The sequence below is a fragment of the Zingiber officinale genome, chromosome 9A (assembly GCF_018446385.1).
Source record: "Zingiber officinale cultivar Zhangliang chromosome 9A, Zo_v1.1, whole genome shotgun sequence".
NCBI lineage: Eukaryota > Viridiplantae > Streptophyta > Magnoliopsida > Zingiberales > Zingiberaceae > Zingiber > Zingiber officinale.
The window spans coordinates 12762811-12781356 of record NC_056002.1 but is presented as its reverse complement, the minus strand read 5'-3'; the positions used below and the strand labels follow the sequence as shown (position 1 = coordinate 12781356).

Genomic DNA, 18546 nt, shown 5'->3' with positions numbered 1-18546 from the left:
TGGAGGTCAAATTCAAGGTGGTCAACACCCAAGTGTCAAGGGTCGAACGGAGGACAATTACAACGGCCAGTGGGGACAGTCAGGGCCCGACTGGCGGGAGATAGGTCAGAGCATACCTCCAGTCTACCTCGGGATGATGTGTAAGACAGCCGACACTTGATACGAAGTAGCAAGACGTCGAGGGAGACCAGAAAGCTTGTCCGAATGGGGGAAGACATGTGCTACACAACCATTGCATGGAATAACAACTGAGGTCGATAAAGTGGAGGGCTCCCAACCGAGCAGCTACCCCACTCTGCCAAGGAATAGGACTTGGTCTTGGAAGGAGCAGAGCCTTGGCCGAGTGGCTACCTCGCTCGGCAAAGAAATGAGATCACTGTAGTATCTCTCTATATCCTTTTGAGAAGTAGTGTCGCTGATATGAGACATGGTCGACAGGCAGATCGTACGACAGAAGCTTCTACTGCCGTCAAGGATATGCATACCCTGTTAAGGTATGTTGTCAAAGGTACTTTCTAACAGGTCCTTTCATAGGACATATCAGAGAACGTGTCCATACCTCAAGAAGCGTGCACATTGCCTACCAGGGCTCTATATAAAGGGGGTCCATCACTGGGAGAGGTACGTGTTATGTACTTTTTGCGCATAGTTCTATAGTTGCTTCACTTTTCTCCACATTCTGATGACTAACTTGAGCCTCGGATGGCCAACGTCGGGGACCCTTTCCCTGGTTTAGCACTGATGTTACTTGTTTTGCAGAGCGGAGCAAGGTCTTCAGCCGGTCAGCGAAGCCGCCACATCCCCAGTTTCCACCTTCCCTCTTTCGGACAGGATCAGTTGTTTTCCATTTTTTGTAATTCCTTGAAGTTTCTTTATATCAAGAGAGTTTCTTTCACGGTCAATCACTTTGATCTTCTTGGAGTGTCGGAGTTTCATCTGTTCTGGTTTTCTTTACATGGTATCAGAGCTCCGATTATTTTCGTGAGGAAGGTTAATCGCTCTCTCAATATGGAAGGCACCGATCGTGTAGCGGGACTTGGTTTGGAATTGTTGAATCAATCCAACTACCAGATTTGGAAGACGTGTATGGAGTCGTACCTCGTCGGTGAAGATTTGTGGGATGTTGTTTCCACTAATGGAGTTGTTGCTCCAGAAAATGTTGTAGCGAACGCAGAAGCGTTTAAGAAATGGAAACAACAAAATGCCAAGGCAGAATTTATTTTGAAGAGATCCATTTCTCATAGAATATTTGAGCATCTCTCGATCGTTTGTTCAATAAGAGGAATGAGGCTCAATTGCAAATGCTCAAAAATGAATTGGTGGCTACGAAGCAAGATGGTATCTCAATTTCTTAAAGTAAAAAATTTATGTTCAGAAATTTCTCTTCTAAATCCCGAAGAGCGAATCTTGAAAGTAAGAAAGAAGCGATATATTATACGTGGTCTTCAACCTGAGTATACTCTGTTTATCACTTCGATTCTAGGATGGACTCAACAACCATTACTAGAAGAACTTGAAAATCTTCTCTTGTCATAGGTGTCGTTGGCCAAGCAAATGGCTACAACGAACATTAAGAATGAATCGAAGAGTGCCTTGTTTATTAAAAAGGGGAGTTTTTATAAAGGCAAAGGTAAGATGGAAGAAGGTATTCTAGATTATTCTAAAACATCTAAGAAGATGTTTAAATGCTACAGGTGCGGCAAACTCAGTCATATTAGAAAGAATTGTCTAGTTAAATTGAAGTCAGAAAATTATGCAAATCTGGCTAATGTGGTTGAGAAGTCTAAATAACCAAAAGAAGATGATTGGAAGAATTGCTTTCTTACTAATATTGTTGATGGAAAAACACAATGGGAAACACGCTTAATGGCTAAAGGATCTTTTCACAACCCTAAACCCTAAAACACAATGGGAAACACGCTTAATGGCTAAAGGAGCTTTTCACACAAAGCATTCAACCAACAATGAATGGATTGTAGATTCTGGTTGCGGTCATCTTCTTACCGGAGATGAATTGATTTTTTTTGTGTTCTCGGTTACATGATAGCAACAATGGAATTATCACTGTTGATAATACGGTTCATAAAATTCAGAAAAAGGCACCATTGTCATATTGACAATAATCATGGAGAATCAATCACGTTAAAAATTGTATATCACATACCAAGGATACAAAAGAATCTTTTCTTAGTCGCAAATGTAGTGGATGTTGAAAATTTTGTGCTCTTCGGATCACACGATGTGAAGTTTCTTCGAAACATCAAAGAAATTAAAGCCGACGTTGTTCATACTGGTACACGTGTGAATGATTTATTTGTTCTATTTGCATCACATTCATACATTGAGAAGATGAGTAGAAATGATACTACCTCTTTGTGGCATGCGAGACTTGGTCATCTAAACATGACTAAGCTGAAGGTTATGGTTCAGAGAAAATTAGTTGATGGTCTGTCTGATTTATCAAAGTTTGAGGATGAGAGAATTTGTGAATACTGCCAATTTGGAAAGGCACATAGAGTTCCTTTCGAGAGCTCAAATTCATGATGCATAACCCCTTTGGAACGAATCCACAGTGATTTGATGGGTCCTACTCGAATCGCTTCTTATTATGGATCTAACTATATGTTGCTATTTTTGGATGATTATACACGGTTCACATGAGGTTATTTTGTGAAACACAAATTAGAGGTATTTTCAAGATTTCTTGAATTAAAGGAAATTGTAGAAGGGGAATTGTGTAGAAAGATCAAGATTTTACGGACAAATAATGGAGGGGAATTTTGTTCGAATGAATTTTTCTCATTTTGCCGAAAAAATGACATTAAAAGAGAAATGTCTTGTCCGGAGATGCCACAACAAATGACGTGGTTGAGCGAAAAATTAGACATCTTGTAGAGACATGCAAATGTTGGTTGCATGCGATGAATTTGTCCAAAGCATTGTAGGCAGAGGGCATGAAATGTGCAGCTTATGTGATTAACCGGGTGTCGCTTAGTCCGACCAATAATAAGGCACCTTATGAATTACTCTTTGGTGCTAAACCAAATGTGAAGTATCTTCGAATATTTGGTTCAATCTGCTATGTTCATGTGTGTGATTATCAAAGGAGTAAGTTGGATACTAAGGCAATTAAATGCATTTTCGTCAGTTACGATGAACAAAGAAAGGGCTGGCGGTGTATGGATCCTACGTCTAATAAATGAGTTATATCTCGTGATGTTATCTTTGATGATGTCTCTTCCCATGATTCTAAAGATGCTTATAAGGAAGAAAATGATACAGTAACTTTGCCATCGCCCAATTTCTCAGAAGATTTGTCCGAAGAAAATCAAGGGGAAAGGGAGAACTTGTGTTCTATCCAAAATGACGGTTCTCAGGAGGAGACAATCAGCCAACGCCTGAGACGAAATGCCGTGCGACCGTCTCATTATAGAGATGATAATTTTGTCAAAATTTTCTTGCTTCTTTGCGAATCCTATTGACGATGAATAACCTTCTTCTTATGATGAAGCTAAAGGAGTGAAAGAATGAGAAGCTGCTATGAAGGAAGAAATGAATGCCCTACAAAAAAAATCCAACGTGGGGCTTGGTTCCAAAACCTCCTGAAGTGCAACCTGTTTTGTGCAAATGGGGTTTTCGAATAAAAAGGAAGGATGACGGTAGCATAGATCCATTCAAAGCAAGGCTAGTAGCTCGAGGTTTCTCTCAAAAACACGAGAAAGATTACGAAGAAACATTTTGCCCCATGGCGAAGATGACTTCAGTACGTACCATTCTAGCATTAGCGGCCAGCCTTGGCTGGAAATTGTGGCAATTGGACATGAGAAATGCTTTCTTATATGGAGAGTTTGATAGAGATATTTATATGGAGCAATCGCTTGGATTTGTGTCTGAGTATCATCCGGATTTTGTGTGTAAGTTGAAGAAGGCCCTCTATGGATTAAAGCAAGCTCCATGAGCGTGGTATGGAAAAATTACAGAATATTTAAGATTCTGCGGTTACGCAACTTCTGAAGTAGATTCGAATCTCTTTATCAAAAAACGTCAAGGACTTATGTGTTGGACGTTATACTTGGCAGACGAAAGGGTTCGTCCCTTTCGCCGCCGCAAAAGGCAGTTTGCTGGAAACGCCAAGGAGACCAAGGGGCGTCCTTTCCCCTTCATCTTCCTCAGCCTTCTTATAAAAGGCGTCCAAGGCAATAAGATTAGAGAGAGGTTGATGCGAAGGTGTTCAGAGAAGAGAGCTGTGAGGTGATTTGGTCGAGCAAAGGAAGAACATCCAGAGCGGGATTTAGTTTGTGGAAGAGTCCGAGAAGGTTCCGTGTGGTGATTTTCTCGGCGACAGCAGTAGCGACATCTCCGGCGGTTCATCGGCGACTTCATCAACCGGCGTCTTTGATTGCGATTCTTCGGGAGATCAATGTGAGTGTTTATGGTTTCGCATCGTTTTATTTTATCTTTGTATTGTTTTAGTTTTCATGCTCTCAAAACTACCAATAATGGTATCAGAGCATCTATAGTTTTGACAGTATGGAAATCGACGCGAAAAAGCTCGCGTTTTTTCTTCTTCTGTCGCGAAGAAGAAGATGAACAGTAACACTGTTCATCGATTGAATCGATTGATTAATCGATTCAAAATCGCGAACAGTGTGCAATTTTTGTTTTAAATCGATTGTTCAATCGATTCAAATATTTGAATCGATTGAATATGAAATTGAATCGATTCAATTGACGGCACAGTTCTTTACTCATGTGTCGAATCGATTCGTTAATCGATTGAAAAAAAAAACAAGCACAGTAGGTTCGTTTTCTTGCATGCTGGAGCAGTTGTGCACAGTAAAAAAAAAAGTAGTGAAAAAAAAACGTGTATAAAATATAAAAAAAAAGGTGCATATTTTTTTTCTCATGTACATGAACAGTAAAGATTAATTACATATATTTATTTATTAATCAAAATACATAAGAAAATGTATTATGAATTAATAAATAGATATTTAATTAATTTATGGTTCAATTTATCAATAATAGAACCCTACCAACTTGATCAATCAAACCCAGGTCTGGTTTAAATTATTAGTTGATTTAAGCAGACCAATTTGATTCAATAATACCATAAGCTGGTTCAAATTATTTGTTGGTTTAACCAGTTCGGTTTATTATTGAATTCATTAGGGTGATATTGATTATAGAAGTTGAGCTGATCAAATATGACCGGATTAGTTCCGTTGTGTCAAAATTTGATCAGAAACATTGGATTTGTTCTAATGAGTCAGACTTAATCCAATGGGCAATTGGACGAGTCAAACGAACCTGAGTTTGATTAATAAGTCTATGATTGACTCAAATGGGCTTAAACGAGAACAGAACATAGGTCAAATTAGATTAGTTCTAATAAGGACAATAGACTAGGTTTAACATCCAAACTCCTGATTGACCGGTCTAATGGGTCAGTCCACTTAAACTCCTGAAAATCGAGAAGATTTGTTTTTCTTGATTTATAATGATGGTATGCCTGTATAAATTGAATTAAACTGGTTTTGTACTGGTTAGTCGGTTTTGTACTGACTTATTTAAATTCAATTTTTCAGATGGCACGGACGATTACCACATTGACTCGTCGCGAAGTGCGGCGAAACCAGCTCCGAGAGGAGATTCAGGAGATAGAGTATAAGTCTACTTATGGAGTTGACGGACATGTTAGACGGCTGGATAGACTATTTTGGAAACTTGAACAAGAAGAGTTTCCAGTCCTGGACAGTTATAGGATCTGGGCATTGATGCATTCATTGCCAGAGTATCCCAAGATAATAGCAGACTATGTATGGGGGCGTCATCAAGGGTGTGTCACATATTCAGTACTGTGTGAGGAACTACTTCACCATATGGGTGAAGAAGAGCCTGAAGAGTCTGAAGAGGACCAGGAGATGCTCAAGGAAGATCCAGAAATGGATCTAATGGAGAATCCTGAAGTTACCCCATCTGAGATTATCCCAAATGAGTCCAGGTTAAAAGGGATAGTGTTGGCTGCTATACTAGTGTTTGTCCTAGTGGGAGCAGTGCTGGCCTATCTAGTTTATTAGTGTTATGTTACTGTCGTTATGTACGAACAGTGTTAGCTCATCTAGTTTTTGAGTCATGTAATAATTTCTGTTGTTTTGTACGAACAGAATTATGTAATAAAAGTTATGTTATATGTTAACTAACTCGGAAATGATTAGTTCATTTCATGATATGATTAGTTCATATAAATATGATTAGTTCATATAAATATGATTTGTTCATATAAAATGATTTGTTCATTAGTTGGGATATGTGTAATATAATTGATTAGTGTTGATTAGATTAGAACATACAAATGATGAGTGGAAACAATGTTATCACTTGATTTTGTAAACTAACTCTAATTTACACTGAGTCAATAAATAGTTGCACATATATGAATTACACTGAAATAATAAATAATTTGTTTATTTATGTAGATCATGACAACTAAAAACATCATAGCTGAACTCAATAAGGGTGAGAAATTATATGGGGATAACTACAAAATCTGGCACCTCAAGATACAATATGTTCTTGAGGAACAAGAAGTTCTGGAGGCTGTAAACCAAATTATGGAGGAACCGGTTGATGGTTCTTCAGCACAGCACAGACGTGACCTTGATGCCTATAAAGCATGGAAAAGGAAGGACTCCATTGCTAAGGGCATATTGATTAGTTCAATGATAGATGACCTAGTATTTGAGTATGAGCCATTACCATCGGCTCATGCCGTCTTGGTAGCCCTTAGAGAGAAGTACAGTGGAGTCAGTCTAAGTAAGCTCCGTCAGCTAACTATCAAGTTTGATAGTTGTAAGAAGCGCTCGAATGTTACCATGGCCCAACATCTCAGGGAGATGGGTAACATGATTCGAGAGCTGAAGACTGCAGGTTATACGTTGACCGATGAACAACAGGTTCAGGCAGTTATCCGTTCCCTACCTGATTCTTGGGAAACGATGAAACAGAACCTGACCCATAGTGAGAGTATTAAGACTTTCACTGATGTCTCACGCCATGTGGAACTTGAGGCGGAGAGGATTGAATCCGCAAGGATTTCGGGTCAAGCTTTTGTAGCTGAAGGTTCTGGTTCTAAGAATAAGAACAAGTGGTTCAAGAAAGGAAAGGGAAAAGGAAAGGAGGTTAATGTTGTTGCTGCGAAAAACCAAATCAAGAAGAAAGGAAAGAAAAATGGACAAAAACCTAGGAGCAAGTTGACCTGCTTCAACTGTGGCAAGAAGGGTCATTTTGCTCGGGATTGTACTGAGCCTAAAAAGGTAAAAACAATTTTGTCTTCTTTCCACGAGCAATATGTTGCAAGTACAGTGTTGTTAGCTGATTCGTATCCTTTGTGGATTGTAGATTCAGGAGCAACGAATCACGTAGCTCGTGATCGAGCTACATATGTGGAGTACCGTCGGGTACCAGCTGGCAACCAATGGATATATGTAGGAAACAATGCAAGAATAGAAGTCAAAGGAATTGGCACTTGCAAGCTCAACCTACGTGGTGGAGGCACCTTGTTTCTACATGATGTCTTGTACGCTCCTGAGATTCGACGGAATCTGGTTTCTGTTGTTTGTCTTCTTGATTTAGGTTACAATGTAAATTTTTATAGCCGTTGTGTGGAACTTCGAATTAACTCTGTGTTAATTGGATATGGTTATGTAACAAATGGTTTTATGGTTCTTGATGTAGAACCAAATAATAATAGTTGTTTTTCAAACATTGCTCTTACTAGTAATGCTGATGTTAATGATGAAATTTGGCATGCTACATTGGGACATATAGGACAAGAACGAATGAATAGATTAGTAAGGAGGGCCTATTAGACACTCATGCTAAGATTAACTTGTCTGTATGTGAGCATTGTCTTGCTGGAAAGACGACTAGGAAACCGTTTGGTAAGGCTATTAGGGCTGAATCACCATTGCAATTAATTCATTCGGATATTTGTGGTCCAATGAATGTGAAGGCTAGAAATGGGAGTTCTTATTTCATTACATTTATCGATGACTTCACACGTTTTGGTCATGTGTATTTGATTTCTCACAAATCTGAAGCATTGGATTGCTTTATTCGTTACTTGAACGAGGTTGAGAATCAATTGGAACGTAAGGTTAAAACCTTGCGCACTGACCGTGGAGGAGAATATTTGTCTGATCAGTTCAAGACAATGTGTAATGAGAAAGGGATTATTAGACAGCTTACTATCCCTGGAACTCCACAGCAAAATGGGGTTGCTGAAAGAAGAAATAGGACTCTTCTTGAAATGGTTAGGTCTATGATGGCGCAGGCTAATTTGCCAATCTCCTATTGGGGAGATGCATTATTAGTAGCGACCTATATACTTAACAAAGTGCCTTCAAAGTCAGTTCCATCTACCCCACATGAACGTTGGACAGGCAGAAAGCCGGATCTGAGTAATCTGAGACCTTGGGGGTTAGCAAACTAGGACCCAGAGGTAAGAAGTGTATTTTTATAAGGTACTCTGAGACCTCTAAGGGTTATGTTTTTATTGGTGAGCGACAAGATGGAACCATCTCTGAGATAGAGTCAAGAGATGCTACTTTTCTAGAAACTGAGTTCCCAACACGAGGTGAAGTTGATAAGACAATTCCTTTATATGAGATAGAGGAGGAGGATAATGTTCCTTTATCAACAAATCAGGAGATGCCTGAATCTAGTCAACCGAGTGGGAGTAATTTGCCACTGAATGAGTCAATTTCTCAACAGTCAAACCTTCGAAGAAGTAATCGTCAGATTATTCCTCGGAGAAGGTTTGATATTGAGAATGAGGCATTAATGGTTCTCCCAGTTGACGATGAGGAACCTCGAACAGTTGAGGAAGCTATGAGCAGCTCAGTCAGAAAAGAATGGAAAGTTGCAATGGATGAAGAAATGGAGTCAATGAGAAAGAATCAAGTTTGGGATTTAGTCGATCTTCCTCCGGGCCGAAGGGCTATTGGGAATAAGTGGATTCTCAAAGTAAAGAGGAAAGTAGATGGATCGATTAATCGATACAAAGCTCGATTGGTTGCAAAAGGATATACCCAAATGGAGGGTATTGACTTTGAAGAGACATTCTCCCCAGTTGTGAAGTTTGTGTCAATACGTGTCATCCTAGCTATAGTAGCACACTATGACATGGAATTACATCAGATGGATGTAAAAACGGCTTTCCTTAATGGTAATCTTGACGAAGAAATCTATATGGTACAACCAGAAGGTTATATTACTGAAGGCCAAGAGAAAAGAGTATGTAGACTTCGGAAGTCTATATATGGGCTAAAGCAAGCGTCAAGACAATGGAACATAAGATTTAATGAAGTAATATTATCTTATGATTTCGAAATGATCAATGAAGATCATTGTGTTTACCTAAGAAAGGAAAAAGGAAAGCTTGTCATTTTATCATTATATGTTGATGATATGCTAATAGCTGGAAGTGACATAAAGAGTGTGATAGAAGTTAAAAGTTGGCTTTCATCACAATTTGACATAATAGATATGGGAGAAGCAGAGTACATCTTAGGAGTGAAGATCGTTAGAGACCGATCAAAGAGGCTTTTGGGTTTGTCTCAAGAAGCTTATATCACTAAGATGCTGCAACACTTCAATATGTCAGATTGTAATATTGAACAGACGCCTATTGCAAAAGGTACTGTCTTGAGCAAAAGTATGTATCCCAAGACTCCTGAGGAAATAGCCGAAATGAAGAAGAAACCATATGCCAGTGCTATTGGTAGTTTGATGTACACTATGTTGTGTACTCGTCCCGATATAAGTTATGTTGTTGGCTTAGTTAGTCGTTTCCAGTCAAACTCAGGATCGAGACACTGGAAAGCGGTGAAGAAGATATTCAGATATCTTAAAGGAACAGCTGATTATTGCCTCTGTTTCCAAGGATCATATATGAGCCTAAGTGGCTACTCAGATGCAGATTTGGCAGGGGACCTTGATGACAGAAAATCCACATCTGGCTATGTCTTCTTGCTGAATGATGGCGTCATCTCATGGAACAGCAAGAAGCAGGCTTGTGTAGCCTTGTCGACAATGGAAGCTGAGTATGTGGCTTGTGCAGCGGCTGTGCAAGAGGCTGTCTGGCTAAGAAGGTTCCTGAAGCATTTGAGGATTGCTGAGGATAGTGGGAGTCCTGTTACTGTGTACTGTGACAGTCAAGCTGCGATAGCTTTTTCCAAGGATCCTAAATATCACAGCAAAGGCAAGCATATAGAAATTAAGTATAATTTTGTAAGGGATATTGTTGACAAGAAAAATATTATTCTTGAGTACATCCCTACACGGAATATGCTTGCTGATCCTTTTATTAAGCCATTGACTAAAGAGTCATTTCATGGGCATATGAAGTCTTTGGGACTTCGGAGAATGTAACAATTGTAAAGACATTTTGATAAATGAAAAAAATTCCATGATCTATTCAGTGTATATGTCGGTTACATTCGAATAAAAGTCTCGATAAGCATGTTGGCAGATTGGGATTGGTCCACTCACATGGACAATCATCTCTATTTGTTGAGTATGAATAGAGGTAAGACCGTTGCTTATGGGACAGCTTATGTAGCTGTGAATAGAGACATACTCATAAGTTAAGGTTGCCTTGATATTTGTGTCAAGATGAGATCATTTGTGTAATGATTGGAGTAAATGCACCCACCATTTACTAAACCTGTTGAATTCATATGTTGAATTCAGGATTAGACATTGGGAATGTCTAGATCATAATCTGTGCGATGTTAAAATTGGGAAAAACATGCGCTCTTTTTGGTAAAGAGAATAACATCATAACATGTGATTCATACCACATGTGCTATGGCGACAAGAAGGGTTGTAGGAGAATGGATCCCTGCTTCTCTACTATGTGAGACCCTTGAGATTATAAGTTAATCTCGATTTTACCCTAAGTGACTATTTAGCTGTCTACTTGAAGTTCTGATCAGTGTCTGCTACTTTAGCATGTTTCCTATTGGCTATGGATGATTCGGTCTATAGAGCATAACTAGGAAAGCAATTGATTAGAATGAATGGATTCTAGCTAAAAAGGAAGATAAAGATTGATTTACATCTGCGACATTTATTCACTGGTACCGGTTACATTTTTAGTTCAGTACATAAAATGTAATTGTGAATAATTTGTTTGATTGGAGGTGTTGAACATGCTCTTGACATATGGTCAACATGAGGGATTAGAGATGTTCTTGATGATGTAAATAATTTAATCTGGGGTAAAGGCAAGCCATTTATGTCTATGATTCGTTCTATGGACATTTATGTCTCTGATTTGTTCTATGGAGCAGCTAAGTAAGGTGTGACAATCTTCTTAGCAATTGAATGCTCACTGTGCTTGCTGTCGCACGAACCATTTTCCCTAATGTATGGAATGGATGTTCTGATATGGTCTTCGTGACTTGATTCTCATAAAGTCTGTGTGACTTATTTGGTCTTTGTGACTAAATTTTGCTCTGGTCTTCGTGACTTGATCCTCATAAAGTCTTCGTGACTTATTTGGTCTTTGTGACTAATTTCGCTCCAGTCTTCGTAACTTGATCACCTTGTAGTCTATGTGACTGACATGGTCTATGTGACCATATGGATTGACTTGGACGAGTGGGAGATGTTGGACGTTATACTTGGCAGACGAAAGGGTTCGTCCCTTTCGCCGCCGCAAAAGACAGTTTGCTGGAAACGCCAAGGAGACGAAGGGGCGTCCTTTCCCCTTCATCTTCCTCAGCCTTCTTATAAAAGGCGTCCAAGGCAATAAGATTAGAGAGAGGTTGATGCGAAGGTGTTCAGAGAAGAGAGCTGTGAGGTGATTTGGTCGAGCAAAGGAAGAACATCCAGAGCGGGATTTAGTTTGTGGAAGAGTCCGAGAAGGTTCCGTGTGGTGATTTTCTCGGCGACAGCAGCAGCGACATCTCCGGCGGTTCATCGGCGACTTCATCAACCGGCGTCTTTGATTGCGGTTCTTCGGGAGATCAATGTGAGTGTTTATGGTTTCGCATCGTTTTATTTTATCTTTGTATTGTTTTAGTTTTCATGCTCTCAAAACTACCAATATTATGGTGGTCATTCTATTGTATGTGGACGACATAATTCTAATAGGCAGCAATTATGCAGAGGTCATTAGCCTTCAAGAAGAACTTTTGTTGCGTTTTGATATGAAAAAACTAGGGGAGCTTAGTAATTTTCTTGGGCTACAAATTGAAAATCTGGATAAGAGAATTTTTGTGTCTCAATTCAGCTATGCTAAATGGCTCGTTAAGAAGTTTGGTTTGATTGATGGGAAGTAGCAATCTACACCACTTGATGTGAGCACAAGACTTCGTCGTGACGAAGGAATGTGTTTATCGGACCCTCATCCCTTTTGTGCACTTGTGGGAAGTCTTATTTATTTGACAATAACAAGGCCAGATATTGCTCTCTCCATTGGTGTGGTCAGCCGATATATGCAAGAGCCAAGGAAGCCACACTTTGAAGAGGCAAAGAAGATCTTAAAATATGTTAATTCTACTCTTAACATGAGCTTATTTTATGAGAAGGGTGTAGAGTTTCCCTTTCAGGGATTTGTAGATGCTGATTTTGGTGGAGACTTGGATGATTGGAGATCAACTTCTAGTTTTATATTTCTATGTGGAACTACAAGTGTATCGTGGTGTAGCAAAAAGCAAGGTTTGATATCTCTATGCACGACTGAAGCAGAGTACAAAGCCTCTGCTCATGCTGCTTAAGAGTGTATGTGGCTTCGTAGACTCTTTGAGAATATATACGTGCCCATTGATCAACCCATTCCTATTCATGGAGATAATCTAAGTGCAATCAAGCTTACATCCAATCCTGTCTTTCTTGCGAGGACGAAACATATTGAACTTGAACATCATTTCATTTGTGAGAAAGTGCTCAATGAGATTATTGATATGATCGCATTTAAAAGTAAAGACAATATTGTCGATATTTTTACAAAATCACTTCCGAAGAGTGCATTCGAAGATCTAGGATCAAAGCTAGTATTAGTTCTGAGAACATCACTTTAAGAGGGGGTATTGAATTATAAAGTGATGTTTCTAGAAGATTAAATTAATTTTAGTCAACTGTTTAGTTTCAAGAAATATTTTTGGGCTATTGTTTAGGTGGGGTTTTAATGCATTTTTATTTTTTAAGAAAATTTACTTCCAATTAATTAATAGGTGTGAGTCTTTAAATACTTTTGTAATGATTGTCAAAATTATCTTCTAGATGTTTTATATTTCTTGTAATTCCTTGAACTTTCTTGTTCTTCTTGAACTTTCTCGATCTCTTTGGAGTGTCGGAGTTTTATCTGTTCTTTCTTTACACCTCTTTGAGTCTTTTACGCTCTTCCCGCTCACGTTTGTGTTCCCAAGCATGGTTTTCCTCAATGTACGTAAAATGCTCATCGCCACTCCATTGCTGAAATTAATCAATCTTCGTGCATGCCACACAGGCTAGAGGGAAAACGGCGAGAAGAGGAGAAGGGGTGGCATTGGGCCAGCATCGTCTTGTTTTCGCTACTGTCGATCGTACACAATGCTACACTTTTCTATTTCACTGCGGATTGCTGATCATATCTTTGGCATTCCACTCAGTGAAGATTTTTTTTTTTGTGTGTGTGTATTTTGTATAAATAGATATTTGTAAGTTGAACATATCTTTAAACCATGCGAAAAAACGGGGAATTTAATTCAAAATTTTGTTTTGTTTTGTTTTTATTTAAAAGTTGAGAAAATCTTAAATCATACAAAAAAAAAAAAAAGGAACAAAAATAGAAACAGAAATAGAAAAAAAAAAAAAAAAAAAAAAGAATGAGTCTCAAATTGGCACCCTTCTCGCTGTTATTTATACCGATGATTCTCACCGTGCATCAAACAACCGCCCTCTCTCCGTTTCTCCCTCTTCGCACTTCGCGGCATCCTGATAGATTAATCGTTGCAGATAAATCTCTCGCCGAGGTTCGTATGCTCTCCTGTTCTGGATTTTTGCGAAGAAAAGCTTTGCTTTAGGTTTCTATCAGTTTCTCAATTGTCTTTTTTTGTTTTTTATCATGTTGCGTAGATTGTCGATTTAGCTATTTGATCTTTTAGATGAGAAATTAGCTGTTGATTTAACTTCGAGTTCAGCAGTTGAAACTTATCATGGACGCTTTAGTAGTTTTGTGACTCGATTGATGAACAATTTAGTTCGGCAGTTTCAGGTTTAGCTCTTGAATTTGAGAGAAGACTGTGAGAACCTACCCGAAGTTGTTTGGTCCTTTTGTTTGCTGGGCTCCTGAAGACGATAAAATAGGGATTATAATAAACACTGCATTGCTAATTGCACACAAAGGATATGTTGTTTGTAATGGCTGCCTATAGGTGACCCACATGGGTGGTGCTGACTCCAAACCTACCTTCATCGTCCCATACGGCTTCTCTATTTTCTTTCTCCAGGGCAGGGCAGGCAATGGCCTGTCCTTATTGTAGAATTCTGTGTTTTTGTATCATGCATCTTATTGTAGAATTCTTCACCAAGAATATTTAGCTTTGCCATTGAGGTGCTAACATGGTTTATTTTGCTGATCAATCACGTATCCAGGAATCCTTGAAGAGCTGTGCTGGTCTAAAATGACTTCCAATGGTGGGTCGGGAGACGGCCATGCCAAGCAGCCCCTTTTCTCCTTCGGTGTCATAACCGATATCCAGTATGCCGATATTCCGAACGGCCACTCATTCCATGGCGTCCCGCGATACTATCGCCATAGCATTCAGGTTTTACAAAGAGCAGTGCGCCAATGGAATGATGATCAGAAGAAGAAGAAGGTCCAGTTCTCCATGAATTTTGGGGATATTGTCGATGGCTATTGCCCAAAGTCCGAGTCACTCAGTGCCGTGCAGAAAGTCGTCAAAGAGTTTGAGCGGTTCAACGGACCGACCTACCACATGATAGGCAACCACTGCCTTTACAATCTCCCTCGCAATCAGTTGATTTCGTTGCTCAATTTGCCCTCTGAATCTGACCATTTGTACTACGACTTCTCCCCTAGTCCGGAGTACAGATTCGTCGTTCTCGATCCGTATGACATCAGTGCAATTGGCTGGCCGCATGATCATCCGAATACACTGGCAGCTAGTCGAATTCTCAAGGCCAAGAATCCCAACGCCGACAAGAACAATCCGGCCGGCATGGAAGGTCTTGAACAGAGGTTCGTGATGTTTAATGGAGCTCTCGGCAAGGATCAATTGCGTTGGCTCGATGATGTGCTCCGTGAATCCACGAAGAAGAAGCAGAAGGTCATCGTGTGCTGTCATCTCCCTCTTTATCCTGAAGCAGCATCGGCATTGGCACTCCCGTGGAACTATGAAGATGTGCTGACTTTGATCCATCGGTATGGATGCGTGAAGGCTTGCCTTTCCGGTCACGACCATAAGGGCGGCTACGCCGTCGACTCTCATGGAATCCATCACCGTGTTCTTGAGGCTGCTCTGGAGTGTCCTCTCGGATCAAATGCATTTGGATGTATCGACGTTTACGACGATAGACTTTCTCTCGTAGGAACTGACAGATTGAAGAGTACAGAGATGGCCTTCAGGTAACTAGACGATGCAGCAAAATAGTGCATAACTCAGTAGTCTCTTAATTAGAAGCCTTTCTAAAATGGAAGTAGAGATTTTTTTTTCAGCAATTTTTAGGAATATGTTGATAGAAAACAAAAAGATTCAAAATCTGTGGCCAAAGTATTTCGAGAGGTGTTGTACTTAAGTTTTCAATAATCAACAAGTGAAATTTGTATTTCAACAGCTGCATATTATTGCAAGTGATTATTGAGAACCAATTCTTGTGGTGAGAAGAATGTTTCCTTTATATTTGAAAAACACTAAGGGTGCGTTTGGTTCAAGTCATCATGTATAACCTTGATTACGGGGAATAAAACATAACCAAATGTTGTTTGGTTCAACCTAGGTAATACAATAAAAACTTGTTTGTTTAAATGTTTTAATGAATACCCTAGTTTAATATTTTACCGTATTACCCTCAATTACAAAACCAACTATACATAATATTATTACTAATTTATTTATTTTTTAATATTATTTACTTTTCTTTTTCCTGTATATTTTTTTACTTTTTTATGTGTTTTTTTATTTTTTTTAATGTTTTTATATTATTTATATTTTTATTTGTTTACATTTTTTTATTTTTTATTTTAATTAATTTATTTTATTTTTAATTTTTTTATTTTAAAATTTTAAAATTTTTTATTTTTTTAAAAAAATTTTATAAATTTTTTATTTTTTTAAAAAAATTTTATAAATTTTTTATTTTTTTAAAAAAAAATATATAAATTTTTTATTTTTTAACATTTTTTAAATTTATATTTTTTATTTTTAAAATTTATATTTTTTATTTTTTAATATTTTTTATTTTTTTAAAATAAATTTTTAATTTTTAATTTTTTTAAAATATTTTTTTACATTTTTTCTCTTTTTTAATGTTTTTTCTTATCGGAGGGTATTTTTGGTAAAAAAAATTCGTTAACCCCGAAATCAAGAAAAACCTTAGTTTTCTAAAGTTTTCCTATTCCGGGCTGCATGACCCTTTTGCTGACGTGTCGGGAATGGAACATTACTTGGGAATCATCGAATACCTAAACCAAACAAGGTTTTTGTTGATAACTTTGGATGGATAACCAAGGTTATCAAGAATAACCCCGAACCAAACGCACCCTAAAAGGTATCATGAAAGCCCTTCATTAAACAAGATTTGTTTTTGAAAATTTTGCAACAATTGTAATTTGAAAAGATGCAACTACATTAAATTTATATGTTATATTAATTGTAATAAAAGATGTTAGTTTATATAAAAAGGAGATAAGTCATAATACCCATAACCATTAGCTTATAAGTAAGCAATTAATATTCAAAATTTTAAAAATTATTCCATAATGATAATCACTTCTTTTATTAGTTAATATTTAGTAATATAAGATGTAGCAGTTGAGTGATATTAATATCTATCTCAATCATTTTTTATCCATCTAGTAGAGATCGTGCAATTAATACATTTAATGGTTATTTAGGAAACTAAGAAGATTAAATCATCAATATTGCGCCAATTTTAAAAAGTGTAAAGTTAAAAATTAAGTTGAGCAAAGAAGACTCTCTTATTCGTTCTTAATTATGAGATAGTTACAGAGATGATAGTTTGAATAATATTAAGTTATTTTAAAATTTGGAATACATGGGTTGATAGCAATTCTTATAGAAAATATAAAGAATTCTTAAATGTCTCACTATTGGCATCACTAGAAAAAAAAATAGGAGAATTAAAAGGTCAGAAAGTATTAAAAAAACAAAATTTAGGTTTGAGTGATGGGGCATTCAAAATAAATATGTTCATTAGATTCGTCCTACGCTATCTGCACAAAGTACACAACATTTGTGCACCTTATAGGGCAATATGTTCGCCGTCCATAACTTCCCATGTGCAAGGAGCCAAACACAAAAAAGATGTTTGGGCATAGTCCTCAGTTTCCATACCATTGATGCCTAAAATACCGTGGCCTGAAAAACTCATACGCATTTGCTATCCTATTTTTCTTGCCTGCGAACCAGTCAGTAGTGTCATGTTCACTGCTCCCTATCTGTGTAGCCTCTGAACCACCTTATCTCTAATTTCCACAAGTCGCTTAATCAAAGGAGAGTCCGAGGCCCTTACCTCCATTGCCAAAAGTTAGATCCCTTGAGGTAGTGATGATGAACTCATCTTATTCATAGTGAATCTGTCTTGGACTGAATGTTTGATAAACCCTAATTTTATCATGAAATGAGTATTAAAATAATTAAGTGATTGAATTCATTCTACACTAATGTAGTTTAGAGATGACTCGGGTCGTCTCCCAACAAATGTAGCAATAATGGTATCTTAGGATTGATTTGTTATTACTTTTTAGGTTTTTGATATGAAAATGGGGAGTTTGGATTTTGGTTCTAAAACTATAATACGAAATAGCAAGCAGGTAATAAGAGCTAAGTCCAACCTAACTACAATTGCAGAAAATAAAAGATAACATGAAATAAGGCATTAGCAAAACTAAGCATGGAATGAAACCTAGAGCACTAAAGAAATCTAATCCAACCTAATGACATCCAAATGGAGAACCAAGCATATGGAAACATAGACCACTAAACTAACAAGCATTGCATTCAACTAACTAATAGAATTACTAACTAAATTCTAAGAACCATTTTAGAAAACACATTGCATACATGATTCAATTCAAAACTGAGTAAATGAAATCCTAACCATTGGAAACTTGAATCCAATTACAATCAATCCAACAACTCAAGTAAATAATCAATCATCAACCAAAGAGAAACAATTAGCATTGTTGTAGAACAATCCACACACAGATGAAGAACAAACCAACACATGAAGAGGTTCCGGATTAGATATGTAGAGAGGCAGAAGATCAATGTCGATGAGTGATCTGCTGAA

At 37.8% G+C, this 18546-nt stretch overlaps 1 protein-coding gene and 1 pseudogene across 1 annotated transcript; both read left to right on the top strand.

The window, feature by feature from the left end:
- The window catches only part of LOC122019036, a 79227-nt pseudogene extending 65590 nt beyond the window's left edge, over nt 1-13637 (top strand).
- An 837-nt stretch (nt 13638-14474) lies between these two features.
- LOC122021109 (manganese-dependent ADP-ribose/CDP-alcohol diphosphatase-like) lies at nt 14475-15776 on the top strand. The gene has a single exon (XM_042579194.1). The coding sequence runs from the start codon at nt 14676-14678 to the stop codon at nt 15642-15644; it is 969 nt and encodes a 322-aa protein (XP_042435128.1). The 5' UTR covers nt 14475-14675; the 3' UTR covers nt 15645-15776.
- Nucleotides 15777-18546: the final 2770 nt, after the last annotated feature.

Bases quoted from the DNA above. Each gene is read 5' to 3' on its own strand.
- LOC122021109 (XM_042579194.1), top strand. From the start codon at position 14,676: ATGACTTCCAATGGTGGGTCGGGAGACGGCCATGCCAAGCAGCCCCTT.